Consider the following 21,608-nt stretch of genomic DNA (forward strand, 5'->3'; position numbering starts at 1 on the left):
GAATGCAGGAGGTTGCTTTATTTTTGCAAAATTATTAACAGTTAGGTTTAATGAGAACAATAAGGCCCTGCCACTGTTCTAGCTTAATGTAAATGCCTCAATTCAAAATGAATACCGTAAGAGAAATGGTTCACAACATACTATTAGCTGAAGGGAACTTACCTAAAGGAACCGTCCAGATTTGCTCTATGGATGAAGCTCAGTTTTGCGTCAGCCCAGTAAAGCTTCTGCTCATCCAGATCTATTGTGAGGCCGTTGGGCCAATAAATATCCGAATCAACAATTATTTTCCGTGTGCTGCTGTCCATTCCTGCTCGCTCTATCCTGGGTGTTTCACCCCAGTCAGTCCAATACATGTACCTAAAGAAAAAATAAAACACAGTATCACAGTAAATRTTGGCTGGCTTTAGGAACCAAAGGGATAGTGCCTACGCAAAGGGAGGCAGTTTAAGTAACCTTAACACAGACACTAGCAGCAGTTATCAGCAAGAAAGGACCAGATCAACAAGGGCAGCAAAATGAAGTCTCCATGCAAAGCTGAGGGGAGAAACTGTCTCAGCAGTAAAGACACTCAGCAGCCACCTAGTAAACATCAACCRGGTTGCAGCTTCGTCACACCAGGAGTACAACTGCAACACAGCTGTCCCCACGCACAGCCACGAAGAACTTGCTGCCTTAAGCAGCAGTAGCAGCAGCTGGGCTGCCACAGTTCACTGGTCAACGTATGGAAGTAAATTGCCACTCATTTTGGTTTTCCTTAACAAGCCAGTGTGTAATTTGCGGCAGTGCCGGCTCTGCGATGAGGCAGCTATTGACAAACAAGTGAACCAGGGGAGGGCAAGCCCAGGGGAAGGATCCGCACAAGCTGCTGGCGAGTCAGACTGAGAAATTGATCCAACCAAATATTTCTTTTTTGGCCAGGCCATTTTTCGGGCAAATTAGTTCTCTGCTCTTTTTCAGCTGCACTAACCTTAACTCCTCCAAGGACACCTGGAATCGCCTCTGCAGAAATGAGCAACAATGAAAGGAATAGGAGACAGACAGGGGGTCCAATACAGCTCTCCCAATATCCACACTCCCTGCTCCTGGAAAGAATCTTGTAATTTCTGCACTTGAATTTTCAGACTATAAAACCAAAATATTTCCTCTCTCCTACATCTTCCCTGATTTACAGGGCTATAACACCACTAAGTTCACTGCAACGTCCTCATTAAGTAGATCTTAGATGGGGCACAAATTGCTAACAGAAACACACAAAAGACAACACAGGAATCACCCTGATCCAGTGTTATCTTCTAGATCTGTTCCAAGACTCATCTAACAGTCCGGAACAGTCAGGAAACTGACTGGGGACATTAAAAAACATCTGGCTGTTAAAAGTTGACAGCTATGACAATCCTGCACTTATTTGTATACTTGTATGTATATATGCAGACTGTAGAGGAGTTTACACCAAAATAAGAAACTCTGTGGCAGTTATTTAAAAGTAAAACAAAAAAAGACAAAAYTAGCTACGTTCAGTTATACCTTACAAGCTGTCTAAAGCCAAAAGAATGAACAAACATCCCCAAAGCACYGGAAATTACTCTCAAGAAAAGCCCTCTCCTCAAGTGTCTCATTAAAATAGATTTGCAGCCTGCCCTGAAGCTCAATGAACTTGGACAAAGTCACTGAGCCAGAGGGCCCTGAATAAGTATCTTCTGTCAGCAAAGGTCTTTTTGATGATATTAAAGAGGCTACAGCATCTGCCCCCTCCCTGCCAGCTGTGCCTCTATTTCCTAGCTGCTGTGGGTTCTCGTGGAGGATATCCAGGACCACACAGATGTTACAGGACAGAACTAACATGTTTTAAACTTCACACCTGATTCTAAACTAGTTGACCTGTTGGCCACAAAAACGTACAYCCCAGTTCTTTAGTTTACTGACATGTACAGCCTGCAACCCTCAGTACTGCACAGGCCATGCAAAGGTCTACAGAGCAGACCTCAGAATCCTTTTTCTCCCACCACATTATCGAGGCTGTTTTGACTTTTTTTGGTCAAATAACTCAAGGCACAAACCAGCAGCTGACATGAGACACTAAGAAGCCATAAAATGTCATGTTTTAAATGCTTGTCTTTGTGGAATTTCCAAGAACATTCACAGTGCAAAATTTTCCTTTTTTACCCTCCTGTATTTTATATGAGCAACAAAGCCAGTTCAAACCAAATTAAGCACAAATATTRTGCTGGCTGAGATATCCTATTCTGAGATTCAGCTGAAAACAGAATTTTTCTGGGCAAGTTCTAAATCCTGGAAGAAATCCATGGTTATTATGGAAAGAATGACACAAGCCTAGCAGCAGCAGCACCAGCAAACTCTCCTGTAACAAGAACACTACAGTGAGAGTTTATCAGAGGAGTGAGAACATGAAAATGGTCAGAATAGAGCTGGGCAACAAGCTCCCAAACCCTGGAGCATGCAAAGGAAATGACTTGCTCACAAACCTAGTTAAGCRGTAAGGAAAAGCAGCCAGCTGAGGGGGCCTTTATTACTAGCACTGTAGCTAACCAAGTAACAGAACCAAGAGAAGAGAAAAGAACAGAACCAAGAAAGAGAAATTTTGCCCACAAGCTTGAAATGCTCAGATGAAGAAGCTGAAGTAACATTTCAACAAAGCACAACTTGTAAATTAGCAAAGTAATCATCATCATTCAGGATATTCATTTAGCATACATGGATATAGATATACTCATTCATAGGTGAATGCACCACAAGATGAAAACTTCAGGGCTAGAGAACGCCAAAGAGAAGCAAAGGTTTTATATCTATTTACCTATAGCCATAGGACAACCCAGTCCTGTGTCTATCAAAACTACAGTTTTGTAGACCACAAACTAGATTGTAGTTTGTAAACTASAATATATTTATGGCAACAGGGCTCAGCAGAGAATGATGAGCCTCTAAAACAATAGAGGAATTAATTATTTTAACAGGATGCAGTAATAGCTTTTATATATTTCAGTTTGCATCTTGGGTTGCACTGGGGAAGAGAAGAGGATGCAAAAAGAACATGGCAAAAAACTGAGACCAAGTGGCTTATCAAAGAAAAATCAGGTTCTAGTTGAAGTGTTTGGTGTTTTTGTTTGTTTGTTGGATCCCAGTCTACACAGTGCAGCAGTTRTATATTGCATTCTGTGAGGAAATGGATTTTAATTAACCTGATAATTAGTTATGCATTCTTAACTAGTCTAAACATTCTTTAGGAGACTAGAGTGATAACAGAGATGCACCTGTACTGGAGGCAGGGGAACAAGGTAGGGGTGATAACTTCATTACAATTTTAATAGTTTTTTTTTCCCCCTCCATGAAGTGTTTCAGCAACAACTGATGTTTTTAGTTCGTTTGTGTTCTTTAAATCTAACCTTGTTTGATGGTTAGATTGCTGGTGTGCCACATGCTAACAAACCTCAGGTATAATTTTCACTTTATTGAAAATAATAATAAGAAGAAGAAGAAGAAGAAGAAGATACATAACCCAGACAGTATTTCAGGAATATTCACTAGAACATGCAAAAAAAAAAAAATGTCAGACCAATATTATCAGTGCTATTCAAATACTTCCTGTTTTAGGAGCCTATTGGAAAGATATATGTTCAACAATAAAGGAGAGCCGTCTCTGGGCACTTGGGTAGGGTTTTTGTATTTATTTCTCTACATTAGATTAAATTTCTTTGGGCTACAGCATACTGACATCCGCAAGGAGCAATTACAAAACCAAGCAAACAGCATCTTAGCACACATTAGGTAAACTGTGTTTTAAGGACTAAGATTTGGTATCACAGGAGTTTTGTATCCCACTGGGACAGAAATAGGTCAATGAAAGCAGAGCAACACTGTGGTTATAAAAGAAAAAAAATCCAACCAATCAACCAACATTTGTTTCTAAAGAACTAATTAAAAGTTAGCAAAAAAAATTCAGTGCTAAGCAATAATCACAAACAAATACTCTTAAAAAGTAAAACCACAGAGCACGAGGAAAGCATAAAACCAAAAGCAGCTATGCCACGATCTCTTAGCTTATTTTTATTCAGTCCTCTGTGGATGCTTAAGAGCCATTTACCATTTTCCCTTACTGGGATTTATCCTTTACATCTAAGAGTTTTATTTTTATTATTATTGGGTGTTCTGTGTCCCGCCCCCTCCCTTTTGGTTTTGAGAGACAGCAAGAGAGATTAACCTCTAATAATTATATCACAACACTTGCACCCCTTCTGTSCCTAGGGTTAACCATACTTGGCTACACCAAAAAGCAGAAGCAAAGCAAAGCAAAAGCCAAAGCACAAGCAGGGAGAAGACACAACTATACGCTTCCTTCTGATCACACAACCACTAAGAGACCCTCAAGTTCCTAAGTCAGTAGCCAAAAGTTTACCGACTCAGCCAGTGAACTCCAGAGTTTAAGATTCAGTGACTCATCTATTAGTAGAGTAGTTCCTAACCTTGCCACCAAGCTTTCTAGCCAGCAGACACTTTGATTCTCACAGGCCAACCAGGTTCAGCAAGCTACTGCATTTTGCTRTATGATTAGTATAGGGTACCCTTGGAATCAAGGCTTCAATGGTGCTTCAGTTACACCAGAAGAATGAGGCTTGTGAGCAGGTTTTAAAGTTGATAAAGCGCACCCCAGCAGCCTTATATTTGGCTGCGCTGCTTAACTCATTTAAAAATCCCAAGTGCAGGAGCAAAAACAGTATGGAGTTTGTATTTCCCTTCAGTGTTGAAGCTGCAGGTCGTTTATTGTTTCCCGGTCTTTCATGCCTCTCGTCATGGTTTTTGACGAGAGCAGAAATTACAGCTCTGCCCTCCCAGRGGAGTCAATGGGTCATTTGAGCTGAAAGCTGCCACGGGTGGGCAGGGGGAGCCCACACTGCCCAGCATTGCTTCTGTCTCCCATAGTATCGCTGCCAAGTCTTATACAACCTGCTTACACAATGATGATGTAAATCAGTGCAAACTTCTGATTTCAACAAAGTTCTCCAACTTGCACAAGCCTAGGGCATATAAAAAGAGTTTACAAGAAACTGCCCTGCAGTGTAGATTCCTGCACATTTAAAGCTTATTTCTTCCATCTTGTCATTTAAGTTACAAAAAGAAAACAAAAGCAAAGGGGAATAGAAAAAAACAGGAATGAGAAGCTGCAGAACTGATAGACTCAATTGTGAAACTGTGAATGTGCTAACCACCCTAAGAAGGAAATAGAAGGCAATTCTTACATAGCATTGAACTGCAAATTACTTGCTCAAGTTATCATATATTTTACAAACACTGAACTTGGTAGCGTAGTTGTTCTTTACAAGACACAAGGTATCAGAAGATCTTCCTACTCCAGATCAAGAATATGTACTCTATGTGTAATTCTAACCATGTTCAAAGACATATTAAAAAAAAAGACACCCGCCCACCCCAAGACTCACTTCACTACAGGCTTATACATATTATATACAGAGAACAAGAAGGGAGATGAAACATGGTTGCTCATGAGCTGAGATGCAGCTGCACACGACTGTGACAAAGTGCTTTCCAAGACAGCTCACATCTTCCTGCTCATCCATATGGAAAGGAGCAAGAAGATGCCCTAGTAGCTCCTCAGAGGCAAACAAACTGTACTCAACATAGCTTCAGTAGCCCATTAAAGAGCCAAGTTACATGACGCACCATAAAGCTGGAGGACCTTGGAGAGAGTTTCTCAAAACCTTCAAGAAAACTTCCAGATGCCTTGCCCTGGAGGTCAGCAGGATGCAGATACTTGCTCAGCGGACAAGAACCATCTCCAGCTGATCTCTTCCTGCTCAGAAGTCAAGAAACCCAGAAATACGAGCATGTATCAGTGGGCCTAGGCCACGGAGCACCGGAGGGACTACAGATAAAAGGTCTCTTAGGCTGTGCCTCTTTGATAAGTTATCTTTAGTACTAAATCTGACTTTAGCTCTCCTGCTTCCACTTCACCATTGTCCTCTCAGGAAACCACGTCGCAACTAGGCTGACACCAGAGCTTGCAAAGCAGCATTATAAAATAAATCAGGAAACTGATTTCCTTAAACAAACGTCTTACAAACATTTTCAAAGGCAACAACCCTTTTTAAACATGATAGTTCCTTGAGCTCATTCACAGTGCTAGACAGAAACCTTGTACTAGTGTAACTAAAGAAGAAAAAAATAAAACGAGGGAAGGCAGGGAGAGAAYGAACACAAGGCCAGAATTCCTTTTCCTCAGGGAAAGGCAGAAGCTACAGCTCCCACACCTCCTGGGCAGCGACAGCAGGTGATGAAAGAATCAGGATGCTTTGCAGCTGCCCGAGGAGCTGCAGGCTCCCAACTGGGAGATCCTGCCCTAGGTGAGCCTAAGTCACACTGCAAAAGAATCACCGAGTTGATTTGGGAGGTGAGGATTATAAATGGACTCAGTGATGACTTAGTGATCTACGCCATCCTATTTTTAAATATCATCTTATAAATATACAAATATTTAAACATGCATTCAACGTGTTGCTTGGAAAACTCCCTTTTTCAGCTTAAACTATTGCTTGATTTTACATGACAATACATACCTATACATATACTTAGTTAAACCAAAGCCACCCATTCATGATCAGTAGAACAGYACAAAACCAATCAACCCAATATGCTATGTATGCCATCCCTTCTACATTATTTCTCATCTGCTCCAGTTATGCACTGCACCCTCAAGACCTAATCATCACAGAAAGAAAACAACCTCCACCATCCTTTGGCCCTAGAACCAATGGCAAAACCAAAGCTACATTCCTGCCTTCTCATGTGAAGCCTGAAGCAGCACACATTGGCACTGAGACAACTGGAGTCATCCCAACACTGCATTAATCAGCCTCCTTCCATTCACCTAAAAATGGCATAGGGATGGAAAAAAAGGATAAGAATCATATAGTTTCCAAATTACTTCAGGTGGCCAGAGGTGTGCAGAGCAAAGCAGCTCAGCCCCTCCATTCACGTAAAAGGAATCACAGCAAGGAGAATGTTTAAYGGGAGAGGAAGTTTTATAGGGTTATTAAAGAGGTCTATAGTCTTCTACCTCTTCCCMAAACACTTCCGTCTGGAAAAAAAATCCCAGTGGCTTCTGCTCCATCTGAAGAGGCAGTTCTGCTCTCAAACAAAGCAAAGTTTTTGAATAATTCATGCTCCTTAGTCATACCTATGAGCAGGAAGTAGGGAGAAAGGAGAGGGAAGAGAGAGAAAGATGAAGCTTTTACAGAGAGGCTGTCACCATCAAGGGCATCCATCTGAAAATTAGAGTGAATAACACTTCCCACAAGAACTTCAAGTTTCTCATGCATGAGACTATTTGCAGCTATTTGGCCATACAATATATCAAAGGCTTTCCAACTACCAGAAATTACACCAGACCAGGAGACTGCCTATGACTCATAACCAGTTTTACAGTTGAGTATTTTTCTTATAAGAAAACAACGATACTACTCATACATCCATGCCCATTACCGTGCTTCAAACAATTAACCTTCAGCTTCAAAATAGTTATATACTTCAGGTTAACTACTTAGACACATACAGTAGAAATTAAGCTCTGCCTTTCTAGGGAGAAGTAATCCAGAGTTCCTCTCAAAACAAGGTCATCTTCTGTGTTTCAATCAAGTAGCCACAACTAAGCAATGCTCAAAAGCATAATCTTTACCCATAGCAGATTTAACTTATTCCTTCTCTGATATGTGTASTAGTCACAATTTTTTATCAGTAGCATTCTCCCCCTCTCAGTGGCTTCGAAAGAGATAAGATCAGACTGTTGAGACACTGTTAAAATACATTTCACCTTACAAAGCAATTTTAAATTAGACTATTCTAAGCCTCAGTCCAGTGCAGCACACATGAACCTGTGCTTTGGCGCACAGATGATCCCAAAGATTTCAGAACAGGAAAGCCAACATGCTTAACTTAATCATGCAACATAGAGTTGTGTGGGTCCAAGATCTTRGTGAATCAGCACTAAACACCACTACAGCTCTACTTAAGTGCAGCTGTAAACACAGCTGTGAATTATGTACGAACAGCAACARGTCTGGTTCATGGTGTTAGCACTAAGGAAGCACAGATTAGCACCTAGGTATATTTGAGAGCTCTTACTTCAGACTCTAAACTATGAGCTTTCTAATCTTTATGGCTCTCCCTTCTGAATACTTTTTTATACCCCACACTTGTCATACTTAGTCATCTCATCCTTTTCTTCTATGGCAAATATATACCTTATTAGCCAGTGGCAGTCATTGCATAATGTTGAGTTAACATACTATAAGCAACCTGGAGAAGGTAGACTAAACCAGGGAACACAAATTCTTCCTAACACTATTCAGAACCTGACTAGACTTGTTTTAACCTCTAAGCTAATGACCACTCTGCAATATGCCAAAGCTGATGATTAATAGCTTTATCCTTTGTAACCAATAATCTTTTAATTGCTGTTTTCAAATTTGCATATTTCTCATTTCCTTCCTTGAAAGCCTCTGTCAGTCTAAAAAGGGAAGGCTGGTACATAAATCAAGGTAGCTGCTGTGCTACCCTACTTGCACTCCCCTTGTCCAATGGGACGAGATATCTTTCATGCCATTGCATGAAGAACTAAAACAAGGGAGGAAATAGAGAAAGATGCAGCTATGTTCATATGCTTCCTCTGCAATTCCTTCAGCCAACCAAACCATTTTAAAGGTCCTTGCTCTCTTCATTTCCACAAAGAGGACCAGAGCAAACACTAATCATTTCAAAAAGGTTTGAAAGACAAAGAGCTCAGTCAGACAACAACCAGTGAAGAAAATTCTTCAGCAGTGTTCTCTTCTGAGGGAACCCGAACACGGAAAGCAGACTAAACCCGAGCAGCAAGCTTGCTCTACATAATACGGGCACAACTGTCTCACAACCAGGAACTCCAAGATTTTTATTATTCAAAGTAGTTGTGTTTAAATTGTAGGCTTTAATAATGKCAACTAAATCATCTTAGTTGAAATGCTGTCCCAAATTTACCTTCATTAGCACTTAGCAGTGAACAGCAGGTCTGTGTATGCACTACAACTGCTCAGAGTCAGAGCCATGCATTCTAGGTCCAAGGCAGCAGTCTCATGCTGTAGATTCAGAGGTTCTAGTCTTAACGCCCTTGCCAACACACTTCTAGGCTGTTCAGATCCAAGACCTTCCCTACGTAACTGAAAACTCACTTGGCTATGCATTCACATGTTGTTTAGAAATTTTTCTTTTGAGGAAAGTAAAGTTTCCTTGTGTGAACATAAACACTTGTTACTGAAATGATTTCTTGCTTCTTCAAACAACATGTGTATGTTTTGGTTTCTCTTCACTTGGCCATACAAAATCTTTCTTTAGACTCGAGTAAAATTTTAAATACACTATCTTGAGTTTTGTTAGAAACTGTTGAGCCAAAAGCACACGAACACTCAAACAGAAACTGCAAATTCAAACTTGGAAAAACAAAGACTACTGAATCTCCCACAAGATGTTTACCTATCAAGAATGTACGAGCATATAAATGCTGATGTTTTTTGAAATAACATCAAGAACTTAACCATATAGATTCCATTAAAATAAACTCAGCTTCACATACAACCCACACCCAGTCTGGGATCTGAATGCTCAGACCAAATGGCCAATGAATTTGCAGAAAAATATTTTATGCTTTGCGTACCTGACCTTTACAGAGTAGTCAGATATTCTAAAATCCATTGCCCCAACACAGAAGCCCTCAGATGACCATTAACCCCACAGAAGCAAGATGAGCTGAATATGGAAAGGATGAAGTTCACTTGAAAAATGTCATTATGCCTGAAAATTTCAAGTTACTATTTGGCAAGCCTGCCAAAACATTCAAAAACCAAGCTTTTGCATTTCAGCCTGACATCACAAAAGAGAAGGCTTGGGAAGGAACCTTCTTGAGTCAGCAAGTCCATTTCTCACACCCTAAGGCTTGGTCAATCACACCTATTACATTCCTGACACATGATCAAATAATTTGCTCTTAAAGGTCCCTAGCAATAGAATCTCCTTAAGTCCACAGTAGACCAGGCTAGAAAGTTTAAAAGAGCATAATAGTAAAGGGGATTTGACAGCTCTGAAATGGCAAGGCTGCTTAAAGCTGTGGAAAAGACTACCTAGGGAGGTTGATGGAGCCTCTTCTATTTTACCACAAGTTCTTAGGCTTTTGCCACTAGCAGTAATTGCACTATGCAGTTGACTACACAAAGCTATTAACCAAGAAAACTCTCTTTTTCCTTAGTAGTGTAAYCCATATTTTTTTTCCTTGCAAATAACAGAAAATAGGAGCTATTGGCTTTAGGATAGCTCAAACCCAGAGCCGTTTGTGCCTAAAACCACAATGGGGACCACTACCGCACAGACAGTACCTACAAAACTTTTCAGAACCACCACGTGAAATGAGGTCCTTGTAAATTTACTGTAAACTTGAATGTTTTATTCCACGAACAAATATATGCAATGTATGATGTGCTGATTTATTAAATTCACTACGTTAGACCAACTGGCATCATTTATTTGGGCAAACCTACAATCAATTCAATGGGTCCCTGTGCCATTACTGAATACTGGATTTGTCACTTTATTCAGAATGGCAGTTCYGTGGAGGTTGGTTTTAATAATCCATAAGGAGCAGAGTGGTTTAGTAAGGAAAAGTACATGTATCTTCCTACTTCACTATCACATAACCACTTAAAGTTTATTTACATTACTGTGTTGCACTGAATTAGCACATGCAAATTAAATGGGCTAAACATTAACAATGTCTGCCACAAGTTAAAACTAATAGTTGGAGGCTGCTGCTCCCATGGCGGGTGAGGAGGGAAATCCTTGCAGACTGAACTAACTCAAGCCAAGTCCAAAATCAGCTAATGCATTGGCAATGCAAGCACACCTGAGCAAAGCTCAAAAGATTCCTCATTTGCTCCTCATCTCAAGCAGTTATGTCAATCAAAACAACATCTTGGAGTGACTGGCTTACACATAGATATGTCAAGTTTTGGCAAATAAATCCTATTCCTCATATAAGCTCATTTCACACTTTCCTTAGAGGAATAAACACAGGATACTTAGAAGCAGATAAGTCATCCAGGAAAGAGTCCACGTACTACAGACCTAGGGAGGGAGGGCATAAACAAGATAKGCTACCTCACAGGTAGAAGGTGGCAACTTCTCAGTGTAACTTCTTAGTATGCCAGACTTTTGGACACAATTTTTGGACACAATTCTTAGAAAGCAACATTGAGCAGAGARTTGAACATAGTACAACTCCCAGGCAACAGGAAGCAAGGCTGAAACAATGTCTCTATTGTCACACTTACTGGATATTGCACGTGTTTCAGAACTAGTGCACATCTGCTCTGCAAGACTATTTCTACTGTTGCACAGAACTTCCAAAGTCACAGAAAACAAACCATGCCTGTATGCCTCCTCCTTCCAAATGTAAACTGGAGTCAGATTTGCAGAAGTACTACAGTTTCACCAGTAATACTGGGGTGTTTAAAGAAAAGCTCTCTATTGCAACCAGATCTGTGGTTCCTCCCTGTTAACAGTATGATTTCCTTAGGAGCAAGGCACTCTGGCTTGCCACACACCCTTGCAGTGCTGGCACAAGAGGCCTTCAGTCATCACTGCACTGAATACCGGGCCCAATGGACCAAGAGTATAACTTGTGCACAGGGACAGTAAATAGCATGTGTGCAGGAGCGACAGGAACTCAGCAGAGATGCAAGTATTTAAGAGTACTACAAGTATCTAAGTGGCTATAACAACATCTTGCCGTTTCTCATATTGCTTCCTCACCTAATCACCTCAAATCAAGAGCACATGATTTCACCTGCCTTCATTCACCTGCCAGCACAAGCATAATTATTTCAAAATCACCACTTAAAATATCTTGGGTTTGTTTACCAGAACATAGCAAGTGAGAATTCCTGTTTTGACTCATGTAGATTTACATATCTTGTTGACTAGACTCATTAAATACACATCACATCTCAAATGAAAGTTGGCTCATCAGACAAAATAAATGAGGGAATAATAATAAAAATGCTTGGAAAATTAACTACTTTTCAAAAATGCTGTGGAACAAGTTAGGCCATCACAACGATTGAGTTGGCACATATGAACAGCTGTATTTTTCTTTTTTGGCTCTATGTCTGGACTATCATTTCTTGCCACAAAATATTTAAGTTTAAACATATGTTTCAGCAACAGATCTTGAGAAAAATACCTTAAGAAAATGTAAAATGAAAGAAAAGACTGTTTCTTTTACAGAAGTAAAAATTCTACATAAATCACCWCCGTATCCATTTCAACATTTAAGTCAAATTGATATTTACCCATGAGCAGGATCCAAAGCTATTGCCCTGGGCTGGTCAAGGTCTTGCCAGAAGAGGACTTTTCTGGACGTTCCGTTGAGATTAGCTACTTCTATCCTATTGGTTTCTGAATCCGTCCAGTAGAGTTTTTTCCCAATCCAATCACATGCCAGGCCATCCGGGGAAACCAGACCAGAAATGATGACATTCTGTACCACATTGCCAGTTTGGTTAATGTAAGTTTGCTTGATGGCTTCTTCACTCACATCTGTCCAGAAAACGATGCCTTGTGAATACTGGAAGTCAACCGCAGCAGCATCTTCTAAACCACTGACCACCACAGTGGACTCCAGCTTTGTGCCTCCAGCATCCACAAGTCGAACATCTCGACGGTTGGCAAAAAGCAGAAAGGGAGATGCTACAGAAGGAAAAAGGAAATCATATTAGTATTATTGCCATCTACAGATGCTAAAGTAATGATTGTAAATAAAACAGAGGATTTATTCTCCCTGATCAGCAGGGTAGACAGTCAAGAAGGAACATGACAGTCTCATACAAGAGCAAAATCGACACTATCAAGGCATGAAGGAGATGACAGCAGAAGGAGAAGGCCCAAATCTGAAGCTATGATAGAGTCTCATAATAGTTATGTTCCGAAAGCCACCTTTCAAAATTTACGCCAAACTCATTTAAGCTCCTTTGTGCATATCAGCAAGGGTGCTAATGCAAAAGAGCACTTAGACAGAGACTAACATAGGCAAGGTATTTCCTACATACTCAGCTTCCAGTTGAATTGCATATGCCCCCAGACCACATGTACAGATATCTCCCATTCAACCTGAAATTTGGTTTAAAAGAAATTAAGTCTTCATGGTGTAAAAAAAAAAAAAAAAAAAAAAAAAAAAAAAAAAAAAAAAAAAAAAAAAAAAAAAAAAAAAAAAAAAAAAAAAAAAAAAAAAAAAAAAAAAAAAAAAAAGTCCAGTTCTGATGTCTTTCAGTAGCAGACTGCAAGCCAACCATACTAGTCACAACACCCTAAAACACAGCTATAGTGTCCTCACACAGGGGAAACACTGTGATAGGAGAAAAACTACAATCTTATTTCCCCTGACATCACAGTGAGAGACAGATTCAAGGAAGAGTTGAAGCACGACAATTATATAGTTTGTGGAGGTTTAGGGGGAACTGCTGCGAGAAGCACCAAGAGCAAAAGCACAAAGACTCTTGTTGTCTAAAGCTCTAAGTGGGTGGTGGAAGCCAGCATTAGAGGAATGAGATTCTCACTACTGAATAAAAGCAAACAGGAGAGGAAAGGCTTTGAAAGGGGCACTAACCTGGGATTGGTGCAGAAAGGAAAGGAAGTTTGAATATGCGACAGCACTAGAGCTGTAGAGATGCTCCACCAGTCTCTGCAAGACTGTTTTTTCTCAAGTGTCAGGTCCAGTTGAACAATGTCATCAACTGGGAGGATGATGTCAGCCCTCATGAAAAGAAAGGAGGGAGTTGAAGAGTGATATTCATTATGAGAGGCAGCGAAATCAATCTATTTGAGCTTAACATGACAGCAAGATATACAGAAGCAGCAGAAATACTGGTAGAGATTTTGACACAGACAAGTTGTTTGCGATCACCCTCAAAGGAAAATATAAATATGTGCCTGCCTCTTGAGGCTGGCTCTCCACCCTCAGAGGAAGGTGTGAAGGTCAGTCCTGCAGTCCCTTCTACCCCTCTCTCCCCATAGCAGACTGTAGTAGTTTCTGTAGGACACACTGGTGTGGGCAGGATGGGGGTGGGCAGGGGAGAAGAGTTATGCAGAGGCACAACTAAGGCCAGCTGCTTCTTCCAAAGAGAGGACATTAAGTAAATGTACTACAGAACATTCCTTCCTGGCATACCACCCAGACTGATGGYCAAATTAACCATTTCACATACCTCTCATGAGGGCAGTCTTGCTTCCCCATCTGACAGAAAACAAGAAAAACGCTTATCTGTAGATTTGGTTCAGAAGGAACAGCCCAATATGATAATGCCACCCTACTTGCCAGGCCTGTGAACATGATCAACAGTTAATGAGAATGATAGTACTTTAGAAAAGGCACCAGTTGCTAGAAGTAATGGAGCTTGCTCAGCTTTTCCTAAGGTTGCCAAAGTATGGCAGGGATCTTGTGCCATCTAATGAATGATGACATCTTGTGTCATCTAATCTATTTTAATTTGACCCAACTATTTGTCACATTGAACCCCAGTACTCCTGCCTCCATTCTTCCAACTCATGCAACAGCTGCTGGAGGTCTATGCCAATCAACTGCTGGCTCATAGCTTCATGTACAGTCACTCTGGTTGATGTTGCTGCTTCTCACATGCACTCAGCAGAGGTCCAGAAACTTGCCACTCAACACAAGGAACGACGCACAGAACAGAGCAGCAATGGTAGATATGTCATTTCATCTTTTAAGGCTTCAAGCCTGTGATATAAATACCTTCAGTTTCAAATTCATGTTACTGTATATAATATATGAAATTTAGCTCTTGATATTGTCTTTCAGATTCAATTCCTTCTGCACTTTAAAAAGCAGATGCTATATACTAGCTCCGCATGCCAGGTTTGCTATGCTGGCAGCTTCATCASAGGCTAAGGCCTTTCTCAGGAACCCTGGTCCAACCACATGCTCCCTGGAAAGCACGTACCATTGCATACAAATATACATGCTTACAAAATACACGCTTACAAATTAAAAAAATATATGTATTTATGTGCAGGCCAAGGAGCTCAGTCAGAATCTACAACTCAACTTCAGATGAACTCAAAACATGCATAAAATTTCAGCTCTTTTTATTATCGTTATGCTTGGCCTTCCCCCCTCTGCCCCAAGTCAGGAAAGCAATGGCTTTGTTTTTCTTTTTGGAGGAAGCTTATACTGATGAAAGTAATAAGGAAAATTTAAATCAGCTGGTGAGGCTCTTGGACAGCAAAGACAGACAATTGTTGCTGGGAGTGTTTCACTGAAAATGTAATATCTTTGTTTTCTACAGTATTTAACTCAAGAAAGTTTATACAGCTTGAGGAGAATTATTTGCTAGGAAATGAAGTCCCAGTAGCACTCCCATCTCATTTCCAAACTTGCCAAGTCTCCTTCTCCATCTTAAAAAACAATAGTAATAACATCATGAAAGCTCCACAGGTTAGTTATTGAAAACAGAAGAAAAATATCTAGAATGCAAACTGTTTATTCTATTCTCTGCAACTTAGTGGGTTCTCATAATCATATATATTTTAAGTAGCACTATATCAAACTATCCAAAAGCTTGCAAAGATTAGTGTTAGACGGGTTTGTTAAAGTAAGGTTCTTTGGGGCTAAGAACTTTCCAGTTGTGTATGCTTCTTCACTAAATCAATCCCTTATCCAGACTAAGACTAATGCTATTAAAAAAAAAAAAAAAAAATCCAAGCACAAACTAGAAAAAGTATTATCCAAAGATGTGTTTTGAAGAATACGCATAGAAAGATTTTTATCTAGTCATTTCCACACTGAAACCATTATTTACTACTACAACAAAGGAAAAAGAGACCTGAAATATCGCCAGCTCGTCAGTGGAGGAATTGAATAGCGTCTTAACCGAAGATCAGACGATGTCCAACTCGATCAGTATCAATATTACCCCAGTTCCCCATCCCTTTCAAGCAATTTCTTCTCCACTGATGCACACAGTAGGGCAACAGCACACAGATACTGCATTAACCACTGTGTTCCCTGTCACTTCTCTGCTCCAAAGCCGTCCTGATTGCTGCATTGTGTTGCCTCTGGACGCCCAGCAGGGAAAGGACACTGACATGCTTGCAATTGTGGTAAAATTGTACCATGTTTATACACTGATGCAAACTGATTGATTACTGAAAGCAGCCAGAGATCACTCCTTTTTAAAACAAAAGACTATTCAAATTCCAGGGGGGCAGAGAGAACAAGCAGAACTTAGCTTTTGAAAACTATATTCATTTCTCTGCTCTTCCTCATCAGTCTACTTTATTCAGCCCACATTTTACAAAAATGGGGGCAGCGCCCTTTTAGAACATTGCTGGTATGAAGCAAATTAGTGATCAAAACAAGTAACTCATGTTCTCAACTAGTTCTCAAGATTGATTCTTGCCTGGAATGCTGCTGGAGGAATGCAAGCTCTGCTGTCCTTCCAAACAATGCAAAAGCCAGGAGAGTGATTAACTGCTCTGTTTCCATGGTCTTGCATTTAACAAGTTCGGTCAGAGCTTGAAGGCAGTGGCAAAGGGGCAGTTCAGTAGAAGGCAGAGTTGTTTTGGTGATGCTGTAGCTTCARCTACACAGGGGCTCCAGAAAGTCTCCCAAAAGGCTTACAGAACTTGACAAATTTTCCGGGGGGAACCTAGAAAACAGTTTCCCTTTTGAAAAGGGAAGAATCAGACAGCAGAATCCATACATAGTATCAGTCTTTCAGAGTGCTAAGAGATGGACCTGTCCTGATAGACAAATATCTGACTTCTCAGACTCTGACCAAACTGAAGAAAAAGCAGTTTAGACTTCTTGAATAACCCATTAAATTGTTAATCAGATAACCCAGAGCTAGGGAAGAAGACGACCACCACTCTTTAGGCAATCAACACAACTTGTGACTAATATTTCTACAGCCTTTTAAAACCTTTATACATTTTAAGACATCCAGAGAGAAATACTTGCCTTATATATCTCAGCTTAGGTTCCYAATAGGCTGGTACTACTACAAAATGTTTAGCTTCACAAAATTACTAAACTCAATATTTTAGAAGTTCAGAAGGCCTTTCAAAGTATTTGAGTAAGAAAAACAGAATACTATAAAAGCAACAAACAAGGCTGACCATAAATTTGATTTGCTGTGCCATCACCAAACCATCCCAGAGATTCAAGATCATCCCACTGATCATCCCACTGATACATGGTGCAAGTTTGTTTGTTTTCAATCCCACATGTATGCAGAATGGGAAATTCATTTCCAAGAACGTGCAGGCCAAGCTCCTTTCAAGTCACCATGTCTTGCTAGTGTGCATCGGTCCTTAACTGGGCCTGAAGGTGCAGAGAACACTTTATCCTTAGTGCATTSAAGTATTTATTTTGTAACTCTCGACCAGGCAAATTGGAAAACCAGTTAATTTCAGTTTCTATTCTCATCACTGTCTCCTCCCTCCTCATCCCACTAACTGTCACATTCATTAACCCAAATAAGTGAGACCAATGCACTTCTGATTTTACAGCGTGAATGAAAGCAACAGCTTGTAAACTCTGTAACAACAGGCTGTATTCCAAACCCATTTGCCTTAGGTCAGCCCACTCCACGGCCCACTCTCAGTTCTTCRAAGCCTTCTTCCTTCCCCCCTGCCCAAGCCAACAACAACTTCGATTACTGCTGACCTTCAGATGAGCTTTTCTGTTACAGAACCAGATGCAACATCCCTTGCTGGAGAAGYTAATTCATGGTTAACAAGCTACAAGACTCTCAAAGGAACACTGTTTCCATACTCGATTTTGATCAGCGATGCCCCTGACAACTGCAAATTGCTTGAAAAAGAAAACCGACTTCTATTTTGAAAAGGGAAAAGAATAAACAGTAACAGGATGAATGATGAATGTGGAGGACAAACTGTTTATATGCAGCCTATTGCCACCCAATTAAAAGAGCAACATTTTCATGTAGTTACCAAAAAAAAAAATCTTTTTCAATAAAATTAGAACAGTTCATATTTTTCCATAATAGGCAACATTTAAAGCACAGTGGGAGTTCACAGTTCTTGGACAAAAAGAGAGTGAATGAACCTGAAAGTCCACAGCTACTGCATGGAATGAACTCTAACCAGAAATTAGCSTAAACTATGGCAAGTTGCAGCCTTCTTGCAGCAATTGCTCAGTCTAATCTGGATAATGCAGTGCTTGACCAACAGCACCTCATTCTAGAAAAAGGATCATTTATAAAGGGCTTGGGGGAGACACACTCATTTTCCAGTGCTTTTCCGCTAACTGCAAAACACATTCTTAACTTGATGACGGAGGTAACTACACAGAATTTGATTTCACAGTACACCAGTGTGAACATACAGAAGAAAAATTCAACTCCTCATCAATTCTTCTTGACTGAAGAAAACAGTCCTGATCAAACTGCTCAGGACTCAAGCATGAGTTCAATTTTCAGCTCTGCTCTGGCTTTCCTGAATACTCTTGGGCCTTGCCCATGTTAAGAGGAGTTTAACTACTATAACTTCATTGTTYCACTTGCACCAGCAAAGCCTTCTTGTGCAGACATAGCATAACCCTAGAGCACTTTTACACCTTACACATGACTCATTAGACCAGTCCCTATAAGCAGTATCAGTGTTAGCATATCTACATCAGCTCCCTCACTACTATCTCTATCACATTCCTAAGTAATGCAGATAAGCACTTATATTGAATGCACAGCAGCATAGACGCCTCTGCACTTCACTCCAGACATAAAATGGCAGTTATAACCTTTGTTCTCCTCTGTTCTCCATCCATCTCTAGTAAGAAAATAAGCTCTGTGAATTATGGGGAGTCTACTTACTGCTACTTATTTCTGAATTCAGTCATTAACTTTCTTTTCTGTTTTAATTTTACCAACCTCTTCTTGAGAAATAAAAGTTTATGAAGTGCTTCTGGACTCCCGTTAGCCTTAGCAGAAGCAACATGGGAAGAACAAYTAGATGATCTTCAGAATATTTTACTGCAGCTTCAACACTGCTTCCGAAAATCAGTTTGAAATAGCTCCACTCCTTTACAGATTAAGGTCAAGTGATCCTATTGCAAAAATGACAGAGCAGAGGCTATCATGAGCTGTTAAGGTGCTGCACCTCAACAGTTCTCTTGAAAACACGCTGAGCACAAGAGTATTAACCAGTGATACTCATACTTGTAGCCGTGCCCATGTTTCATCTGCTCCCTTTGAAAGCTGAAATGCATTTTATATATGAACCACAGAGCAGAGTCTCACTTGCCAGTCCTTAACGCAGGCAATTGGGCTAAAGGTCGAGGAAAGCCTTAGCTTAGCTCTTTTTGCAAAAGCAACTGAGGATCATGGCAACCTGGTTCACGACACAGCACCAAGACCTCACTTTAATAAGCACACAGACTAAAATAGCTGCCCAAACTATCAGGACATGCAACAACTTGCAGTTTAAATAGCCCACCAATTCTTACAAGGACAATGGCCACGGGGACCTTTGTGGTTAGGCCGTCTGCACTTCCGCRCAGCACAGGGAATAGCATGTAATTCTCGCAGCAGTCAGTGCCCCAAACCACACAAACATTCATCACCATAGAGCAAAAACAATTCCCCCACATGCACACAAGTTGGTAAAAACAACCAGGGASAAACTTTGGCACCAAAGGGTGTCCACACTTGTGGATAGTCTAAGACAGCATATRGAGTAAGCATGCAACAGCTTTCAGTGCTTTAAAAATAGCTGCTGCCCAGAAACAGAGTGAGTACGTAGGGTCCCAGCACCTCCAAATTCATTAGAGTAACCAGTCCTATGGCTCTAGGTGATCCATCTTCTTTTCCAGCTCCTGAGCTTCAGGGAACCTAAGGAGACTAGACCTTTGACACTCAGCATAGGGCTCTTCCAAACATTTAGGGAAATAACTCATTCCACATGCTGTCCTCTCCTTAGGTGTTATCCTCATCTTTCATGRCTTAGCTCAAGGGGAGCCAGCAGCTGTCAGCAGCAGGAACACACCAATCACTGCAGCAGCCATAGAGACCAGGGAAGCAAGGTAAGGAGGAGCAACATATAGATGTGGAAGGAAAACAGAGGGAATCAAGGGTTTTGCCAAACCTGTCTCCTAAAACCAAAACCCATTGCACAACAGCTCAATAGGCAAGAAGGGAAAGTGGCATGTACAAATCACGAGCCACACACAACCTTCTTTCACTCTTTGAATATAACCATTACAAGACAGTACAAAACAACAAAAAAAGAAAGCTTCCGTTYCTTAAAAGCCTAAGCTCTCTCTTTTGCACCGCAGTCCTTACTGACAGCTGTTGCTCCAGAGCATCTGAAATCCATTGATCACCAACTTCAAAAGATAGATTAAAAGTTGATCTTCTTGTACTAACTGCACATATTCAACCCGAGTTTAAACTTGCCAGGTACAGTCTTCCAAAGAAGAGAGAGCTATTACTTTCATCCTCAAAACACGTTATTCTGGATAAGGTGAATTCCCAGTATAATTACTAAATTATAGAATATTTCTGCTGCAACAGAGGTAGGTGGAAGTTGTCTGTAGAGCACAAGACTGAAAATCAGCACTCCTCACTTTTACACCCACCTCAGGGAAGCTTGGCAATGCTTCCACAGCCTGCTCATCACCTCTATTTGTAAAAGTCATTCCACCCACAGCAAACATCTTCCCTTCTTCTGTTAAGTATCTCAAAAGACTGTGGTGAAGCCCAGCTATTGCTTTTCCACAAGGACCTCCTGAATTTCATTCCTGCCATGAACAGGACTGCTTTCTGTGAAGCAGCGAGTGGCAGGGATGGGTCATCAAGACAAGAAGGAACGGCTATTCAGAGATGGGATGGCTCGCTTCAAGGCCTTCTCTAGGAGGAAAAGAGAAAAAGAGGAAAATACATTTTTTCCCCTCATACTCCTCTAACCCTCCAGCTAAATCCATTTGATGATAATTCCCCCCTCCAAACCATGAAAGAAAATGTTCTGGTTATCAAGTAAGGAGGATTCATTTACAACTTCACTTATTTTAGGTAAATCAAGCTTTAAAATTCAGCAGGAGACAGGGATGTTATTTTAAACCACTAAGAATAYCCCATATTTATACACAGAATTCGTAGCAGATGTCAGGCAATCTGTAAATTTTACTCTTTAACAGCCTATATTTTCAATTGTTTACATGGTTACACCAGGCACAAACCAGTGCAAAGTAATCCAATCCACACTAGTATCCCAAAATATGAAATATTTTTAGTGCCAGTTTTATTCATATATGCTAAATACTATATTGAGTATGATATTGCTGRACACTAAGAGACAGCCTAGATATGGGTCATCTGTTTGCCAATAGGCTACAAGAGAAGGGAGCCTGTGTGTTCATTCTGCCACATACCTGCAATACACAGCGCAGCTTTCGCTGCACATATATGTTGGGGAGATGAGGGGGTGAAAGTCAGTTGCAAGTTTTAAATCCATCTGGTTTA

The 21,608-nt window shown here is 40.6% G+C and overlaps 1 protein-coding gene across 1 annotated transcript in view; it reads right to left on the reverse strand.

Annotated features, from left to right (window-relative positions):
* Nucleotides 1–21,608, reverse strand: part of LRP5 (LDL receptor related protein 5) — a 125,032-nt gene that overhangs the window by 76,343 nt on the left and 27,081 nt on the right. The window contains exons 2-3 of the mRNA XM_026041246.1: nt 12,405–12,801; nt 163–360 (exon numbers count right to left, since the gene is read on the reverse strand). Of these exons, the coding sequence (XP_025897031.1) occupies nt 163–360; nt 12,405–12,801 (595 nt within the window). The remainder of the gene's footprint in view (nt 1–162; nt 361–12,404; nt 12,802–21,608) is intronic.

The sequence above is a fragment of the Nothoprocta perdicaria genome, unplaced genomic scaffold, assembly GCF_003342845.1.
Source record: "Nothoprocta perdicaria isolate Ctin4 unplaced genomic scaffold, notPer1 scaffold_28, whole genome shotgun sequence".
Classification (NCBI taxonomy): domain Eukaryota; kingdom Metazoa; phylum Chordata; class Aves; order Tinamiformes; family Tinamidae; genus Nothoprocta; species Nothoprocta perdicaria.